This window comes from Capricornis sumatraensis, chromosome 5 (assembly GCF_032405125.1).
Source record: "Capricornis sumatraensis isolate serow.1 chromosome 5, serow.2, whole genome shotgun sequence".
Taxonomy (NCBI): Eukaryota; Metazoa; Chordata; class Mammalia; order Artiodactyla; family Bovidae; genus Capricornis; species Capricornis sumatraensis.
Genome location: NC_091073.1, coordinates 42,700,010 through 42,708,818, shown reverse-complemented (window position 1 = coordinate 42,708,818; position 8,809 = coordinate 42,700,010). Strand labels below are relative to the sequence as shown.

At 33.3% G+C, this 8,809-nt stretch overlaps 1 protein-coding gene across 1 annotated transcript in view; it reads right to left on the bottom strand.

Moving 5' to 3' along the window:
* Positions 1 to 2,288: 2,288 nt before the first annotated feature.
* PCLO (piccolo presynaptic cytomatrix protein) overlaps positions 2,289 to 8,809 on the bottom strand; it is a 375,834-nt gene continuing 369,313 nt past the window's right edge. The window contains exons 23-25 of the mRNA XM_068973161.1: positions 4,918 to 5,052; positions 4,330 to 4,475; positions 2,289 to 2,429 (exon numbers count right to left, since the gene is read on the bottom strand). Coding sequence (XP_068829262.1) covers positions 2,289 to 2,429; positions 4,330 to 4,475; positions 4,918 to 5,052 — 422 coding nt within the window. The remainder of the gene's footprint in view (positions 2,430 to 4,329; positions 4,476 to 4,917; positions 5,053 to 8,809) is intronic.

Here is an 8,809-nt window from a genome sequence, read left to right as displayed (position 1 = left end):
CAATTACGTGATGATTATACGCTCCCTAAAGTGCTAAATTCTGCTGGAAATATCCATGGCAACCATCAGCAGATCTAGTTGTCTCTAAAAATAAATTTCTAGCAATATCAAATCCTTAGTAATTCTCTCACCGCATGCTCATTTTACAGCAATAATCAATGATAAAATTGCATTGTTAGGGGAGGGAGATTACAAACTAGAGGGAAGAAAAGTGACTGTTACCTTTTCTAGGCTGGAAAGGAGTGAATTCATATATCTCTATAAATATAATAAAGATATGTAACATGGGGTTTATTATAAATTATTTAATTTTTAATGTCAAATTTAATCAATTTCTCTCAGATTTCAAGTATGTTTTTCTTTAAAAATGAGAAAATTCAATATCTGAGCAATATTTTTGTAGAAAATTTCTCTAATTCTGCTAGAACCTCACCCTTGAATAAAGAAGCAGCTTTTAAACTCAGAATTCACAGAGAAGCAATTTATTTTTATGGGTTTGGGAATAGGATAAGATCAGTATACTTTATTTATGATAACCCAATTTGTAAATGATTTTTATTAAGTTTTTAAACTTAAAAAAATTTTAACCTTTTTTGGTTAAATGAAAGCTTATATAAGTTCATATTTTAAGAAAATATTGGTTTTGGAGTTAATATACTGCTTTTATCCATGTCTTTGCTTGCCATTGGTTTTGAAGATGCTTTTTCACATACAAAATTGGGGAAAAACCTGCATAATGCCTATTCCTCACTTATGTGTATAAAACTATATTTGGAAATGTGCTTTCATCTTTTCTCATAGATCACTTAGTTTGATCATCCCAACATCCCATTAGGAAGGTTAGGAATATGTAATTATATTTTCCCACAAATAAGAAACTGAGGAAAACTGAGTTTAAGTGACATGTGCACGGTGACAGTTAGTGGCAGAACCAAGGCCAGAAGCCAGGCTTTGAATCCCAGCTGAGTTCATCTCCTCTAAGTCCATGTAACTTCCTTGTTCATGTTGTTGGTTGATGGGGAAGAGGATGTTTCATTTTAATGACTTAGATGTTGGTTCTTTTATTCTATATTATTAAAGTAGCTCAAAGAACACTTTCACCTTAATATAACATTGATTTTTCACATATTTTCCCAACACTGATGAACTTGATTACTAGGATACTGTCACTAAAGTAGGAAAATAGAGCACTAGGGAGAACCTGAATTTGGTGTCAGGGGTTTCATTTTACAATCAGTTAACATAGTAAGGGAAAAAGAAACTGTGGAAGAGCAGGAAATGACACCAATTAATCAATGTCACAGATTAGTATGATTTGTTTGCCAGAGGAAGAAATTTCTCCCTGTGCATTTATTACTCCAGAAAAAGAAAATATGTGGGATAGTACATTGATTTGCAACTTCACAAAGCACTAGTTATCATGCTTCCTAGAATATGTCAATTTAATCTAGGTCCTTTGGTATGCAGATTGAAAATGTCTTGGATTAAGGGTTATTTAAGAGATTTTGATGTTTTCAACCAAGGTTCCAACAGTTTATGGGACAATATTCTTTTCCATTAGCCAGTCATGGCTTTACGTCTAGATACATGTAATTCCATTTCTACTTAGTATTATTTTCAGTATACATTATTTCAAACTATACAAATGTGCTTTTACAACATGAATTCCAAAATTGGTGTTGTTCACCCTTATAACATTTAGACACAGAGAAAACTTATACAACATGATCTAAAAGCTATAATTTCTAAATCTCTGGTCCTCCTTACTTCTTTCGAGTCTGGACACACACTGTAGGTGTATCCTATGTCAGAATTTCAAAACAGTTATCTGAGAAGATGAAGAAGAAAGACTTTTGAAAACTGAGATTTGTTACATCAGTTCCTTCCTTTTAACCAAGCTCTTCTGCATAAAGGATTATTTTTGCTTGCATTAGAAACCATATGAATCTTTAAGTCTCAGCCTTCAGTTAGCTATAGCTCAACTCTACTCAAAAATGTTTTGCATTAAGTAATCAAAATTTCTCTCACTGTTTTTCATGACAGCCACAAGAAATCCAAGGTTTCAGAACTCCTTTTTTTTTCTTGTCTTCAATATATGGACTTTTTTTTTTTGAGTTTTTTTTTCTATGTTCCACAACCATACTTGTGCAAAGGTTTCAGTATGCTTTTGCTTTTTGTTCCTCTTCTCACGATTACCCATGAAGACAGCTTAGAACCAATAGCATTCAACTATAGTCGTGATTAAGATTATTTAAAGCACTTTCTATACCCTGAGCAGACATATTTCTTCAGTGGGTTTGAGTAGGACTGACCAAAAGTTTGTGCCAGTTGACTATTCTTTTTCTGAGATCCACTTTGTCTAGCCAGATACAGGCTTCGCCAATCAAGGTCTTTTTCATAAACTTCCCTCCATTGGAAAAAAGTAAAATCTAGAAAAAATAGTCAAAATTATATATCTATTTGTGTGTACATTTTCAACTTCTTTTATGGACATTTGCACATCAAAGAAGTAACAGACAAGAAAGGGTGAGCGTGAGAGGAATTAGCAGACATCCTTGTAGGAGACTAATAACCAAGATGACCTCAAAAGATCTGCATAATATTAATTAATTCACATCAACATTTCCCAAAGGCAGAGACCTATCCTGAAGGACAGAATTCTAAATGAGATATGTGTTATCAGCTAATTCTAATTCAGTTTATGCTTAAATTGATAGAAAGTTTCAGAAAAGAACTTTACTAGTTAATGAAAAACCAACTCAAATGCAAAATTATTTGAGTGGTAAGTAAATAAATAAGAGTTTATAAGGCAGATAGAATATAACATTGATTTTAAATACCATTTAATTTACTGGGGATTTTACTATAGTAAGCTCTTCTAAAGTGGTTTCTTGTCATATGTAGAATTTACATTAGTTGAAATTCCACGGGATCTCAAACTCAAGAATTTTTTTTCTTTTTTTTTTTTTTAGGGATCAGTTGAAAGAAAGGTAGAGACAAGGTGGAGACAGCCATTAATCCTTGACAATTCTCTTATGCTCTGTCTTTCTTTTTGGAGTCTCCTTCAGATAATTCATCTTTATTCCTGGCCGAAATTTATTTTTATGTTTCTGACTTCAAAATCTACTCTTCTATCTTTTCAAGCCTTTGATTTTGTGATTTCAAATTGCCTAATTATGTATTTCATTTGGACCTGCCCTCATCAAATTGATCACATATCAGACAAACTCATGATTTTTTTCTCCCTCTAACCCTTTAACTACTCAGCTTCTGTGCCTGACACCTCTGTTCACACAGACTTCAGAGTGTCTTTTAATCTTATTATTCCCTTCAACTCTAATGTCAGTTAATCCTCTCAATGCAGTTTTTGCTTTGTAATATGTCTTACATTAGTCTCCAGCACAGGCCTTTACTTAAGTACCAGAACCATGGTCTTCTCTTCCCACATTTTCATCATTACCCTCCCTCCTCTTTCTCCTTTCTCCTTCCTTGTCTCTACATCTACCAAAGGCATACTGTGTATAAGCATTGTGCTAGGCTGCAGAACAGAGAGCAATGAAAATCAAGCTTTGCACCAGAGAAGTTGATAGCACAGAAACAGTGGCAGGTAAGTACATGAATGGTTGCACAAAACTGGGAGTAATGGCCTAATAAGATAAGCAAAACATGTGAATAAGATGTGATGAAGTATACCACATCATCAGTAAAGAGATGATTTTACACTGAAAGATGTGGAATATTGTAAGAGATGGAGAGAAATGAAGAAGGGAGTACTAAAGGGGAGGAAAAATACAAGCAAACAATCCAAGAATTTGAAGATTCTGGTGTGGCTGAAGTAAAGAGTGAGTGGAAAAGTATACAAAGAGCTGAAATTAAATGGAATACAATTAAATAAATATAACTCACTTTAGAGGATTCTGAATGGGTCAGGATAACAGTGAATCATTGGAGGGTAATCTAGTCGGTGTTTTTAAAAGATATCTCTGCCAGTAGAGTGATAAAATGAATTAAAAGCATAAGATAGTGATGGCAAGTAGGCCAGGTATACTGCTGAAATGATTTGCATAATAAAGATGAAGACCCAAAGAGGATTAGTGGCTGTGAGTGTGAAAAAAAAATCTGTATAAATGAAACTGAGTAGGTAGGATAGAGGCTAATTGGATGGGGTGAATGGGTTGTGGAATTTTCAAGGGACCCCGGAAAGTTACCTCTAAAAATTAACCTGTAAAGTGTCACATAGTATATGATTGGCATATAAATATTGAATAATTAAATAGGAAATAAGTATAGTATAGGTGAAAATTTAAAAATAGGAACGATATGAGTTACCTGAAGAGAATGTCCAGCAGGACTTAGGCTGAATCTAAAAGTTTCATTGAATGAAGGCTCTCGATCATGTCTACATACTCTTGTTTTTTTCTTGATCACCTTTTTTTGGGTAGATATGTTCATCACATATAGTTTCACATATAAATCTGAAAATAAGAATTCAGCTTGTTAAGTGTCCATTAACAATACATTTATACAATTAGCATTATAATTGTATACTGAGAGCTTCCTTACGTAAAGGAAGCAGACTTTTTACGTAAAGCCAGTAGACTGTGAACAATTTGTTTCAGACAACACAGAGCAATTAAAATATACCTAATTAAAACACACCAATTTTCTTAGCAGTTTAAATGCTTACATGTATAATAAATATATCACTCTAAGTTTGTGTTGGAAAACAAGCTACTTTTTAACCAGTAAAATATCAATTTGCTCTACATAAGATAAGTTAATTCTTATTTCATTTTTTTTTTCAGATATATTTGATACACAGTCCAAATTTTAGTTAGCATTTTCTAGGGCATTTAGTTCATTCTCCTAAGGAGTTCTTAGCCACATTATATTGCTTATTATCACAAAATTAGATACCTGGTAAGTGATCAGGAGATTTAAATTTGTAGGTAATATTTCTACACTGTAGGATTTCAACTATTAGTTGTTCCCCATCTGTCTTCATTTCTTTCTTCAATGCAATCTTGATTTCTCCCATTACCTGAGTTTTAACTGGAATGATTTAATTAAAAAGTTAAGGAATACGTCATGTCATTTATTAACATGTTCATTCAATAATTTTTCTGTACATTCATTTATTGAGTGTTTATCAAGAGCTAAACACCTTATCATATCCTATGGATACACAGATGAACAGAATACAGTCCAAGCCCTTAAGGAGTAGAAAGTCTCATGGGAAAACTAATAAATTATAAACTTAAAATGAGGTATGATAAGTATAATGATAAGCTAGTAACATGAGAGGTATGGGGGAAATGTAAGTAGGTGTCACTCAACTGTAGATTTTTAGCCCAAAAGAGGTAATAGATGAGACAATAGGAGACTGTAGAAAGATAGTCATACATACAAATAATAGAATTCCAATTTATAGCAAACATTAAGTCAAGTGAAATACAAGAAGCTGTCTGCCAACAGTTGCTCACTACCTACCAGGCTTACAAAGGAACACTTGCTAACACATCTAAATGTCATTGTATATTATATCTACTTCCATTCTATTTTCTTTGTAAGAGAAGTGGCCAACAAGAATATATAGTAATAAAATTACACTAGGGAAAAATACGAGTGATTTAAATGAATTCAAGATATTCTTCCTCTAGTATTTATCTTGGATCTTTACATGACTGAAGAAGCAATTCATGCTAGATCAAATTCTATGTTGATTTCAATGGATTTTTTTTTCCTCTATTGATTCACACATTTATTCACTTACTCATTCACCAACAGATATTTTATTTCCCATTCTACTTTGTGATAAACACTCTGTTAGGAAGAATGGATACAATGGTAAGCCAACATACACGTGCTTACTGGTTTTATGGTTTTTCAGTATATTGGGAAGAAATACTTCAGTGAAATAATTTCATCAGTAAACATACAATTAGAAAGAGAGATGTTCTGATGCATAAAAGCATGGTTATGAGAAAGTCTAGGAAAGGACTTCATGAACTGAAACCAGAAGAATAAGAAAGAATTAACTAGGTGATATGGACGGAGAAGAACATCCTAAAGAGAAGGAACAGTGTGTCCACAAAAGGCAACATCACTGGACCAAGGAACTAAATAAATATTCATGGAATTATAATATATTGTTAAGGGGTACTATGTTTAGAATTTGCATTTTATCTTTAGAACAATTGAAATCCAGTGAAGGTCTTTAACATGGATGTAGATCATTTGTTCTCATATGTTTCAATCTCAGGCTTTCTTTATATTACAAAAAGAAAACACTGGTTCTCAAAGAACATTAAAGTTTCTAATTAAAAAGTAAAAGTATATATTTACAAATATTTATTCATTGGTTCCATTAAAATGATAAGAACATACCGGTATGTAGGGATTTTAATGAAAAATAACCATAATTAAAAAAAAAAAAAACAGCGAGGCATTCCATTTTATATTTTTTTTCAAATTTCATCAGTACTTGTCTTAATAGAGGATGGCTGAATTCTCATACTTGTTTCTACATTAAATCCAGTTCAATATGTCGTGTTAGCTGAAATATATGATTGTTTTACATATATACATAGTTGGAAAAGGAAGGAGTGAGTATTTTTGCATTCTTTTCAGATAACTGTGGACAATCTTTGATACTACCAAAACATGAAAAGCAGTGTTTCTTTTTTTTTAAAGATGAATGGAAATGTAGAATCTGAAACCATATCAACGAACTTTTTTTGTACCTTTACTTTAAGATACTGTAGTCTATCTTGCACCTTGAATGGATCATTTAACTCTACCTGAACTGGTAACATCATATACTATTTATTTTGTAAAATAATGGTCTACTGAGTCATATAGGTCTTCAAGACTTTGACACAATTCATACAATATTAAAAACACTTTTGTTAATATCGCCACCCATATCATGAAAAAAGTCTGAATTATGAAAAGCTGTCAAGTTCAGGGAAGCAGATAAAAGTTTTTGAAAATTTCATTTTTACTTAAAAGTTGATTTTTGTCATTGACAGCAACTACTGTCATTGTTGTCTTAAAGTGACAAACTCACTTTGGTAATTTTTTAGAAAATGGCTGCTGACTATACCATGGACGTTTTAAAGTGAATCTCAAAGACAGAGAGCAAAATCTTATCAATCAAATCTCAAGACAGAGAGTAAAATCTTATCAATCAGGGCAATAACTTTATCTGTAAAGCAGTTATATTTCTTTCCTCCAAACCCAAAAGAAATCAGATAGAACTAATACTGCTCCATTCCTCAAACTGTAACTGAGATGGAGGGGAAAAAAAAGTATATTCTAAGTGATAGGGAGGGAGTCAGGGAAAACACTCAAACTATTTGAAGCTAACAAGAGTTGAAGTCAGAATTGATCACATCAATTAGCATGATGAAAGGAAAAACAAAACAAAACAAAACTAATTTTTCTGGAAAAAATTCAGTTATAGGCGGTATTCCTCTTTTGTAGGTTCAGAAACTCCAACTTGCCAGGCATATAAAATCTGTTGTTTTCACTTCTGAAGAAAGGTGGAATTAAAAACTTGTTAACTAAAGTTCTCAGAGCATCACATTGCCTATTTTTTTCTTGGAAGGTTACATTCACATGCTTCATAGTGTGATACTTGTGAAGCTCTTGTTTTGGCCACCTCATGCGAAGAGTTGACTCATTGGAAAAGACTCTGATGCTGGGAGGGATTGGGGGCAGGAGGAGAAGGGGACGACTGAGGATGAGATGGCTGGATGGCATCACGGACTCGATGGATGTGAGTCTGAGTGAACTCTGCGAGATGGTGATGGACAGGGAGGCCTGGCGCACTGCGATTCATGGGGTCACAAAGAGTCGGACATGACTGAGCGACTGAACTGAACTGACTGACTGACTAAAAGTAAAAAAGAGACATGTCTACTGAGGTAGTCTCAAAGGATGCATGCATTAATTATGAGTTATCACTATCAATCATGCTTATCCTTTCATAGCTACAAAATGCCTTTGTCATTGAAATCAAATGCATGGATGGTGACAAAAACCTCTGTGTCCACTCTCTCCACAGGTTGGGGTAGTTTGGTGGATAGGAGGGACAGTAACGCCAGATCATCTTGAGCCTTTGAACCAAAGAATACAACACACACAGACAGGACATGTGAGGGTGTTTTGTAATTTTGTTTGAAACAGAGAGCAAAGTAGCGGTAAAAATTGCTTTGACCAGCCTCCAGGTCTCTTAGTTTCCCAAAACTTCCATTTTAGCTGTATTAATAGAATAGAAATTAATCCTACTCGAGAGAAGATATTTATCCTACAACATGGCACATAGCTCTGATTAAGAGTAGAGAGAACATTGTCTTTTCTCCACTGTATATTCTTGGCTAGATTTTGTAGATTAACTGACTGTAGGTGTGTGGGTTTATTTTTGGGCTATTTGTTCCATTTATCTTAATATCTGTTTTGGTACTAATACCAAATCAAATCTCTTTTGGTACTAATACCAAATCAAATCTCTTTTGATTACTGTAGCTTTGTAATATTGTCTGGAGTCTAGGAGGGTTATGCCTCTAGCTTTGTTCTTTTTCCTCAGGATTGCTTTGGCAATTCTGAGTGTTTTATGGTTCCATATAAATTTGGGATTATTTGCTCTAGCTCTGTGAAAAATGTCATGGGTAATTTGATAGAGATCACATTAAATCAGTAGATTGCTTTGGGCAGCATTATCATTTTAACAATATTAATTCATCCAATCCAAGAGCATAGAATATTTTTCTATTTCTTTGAATTATCTTCAGTTTCCTTTATTACT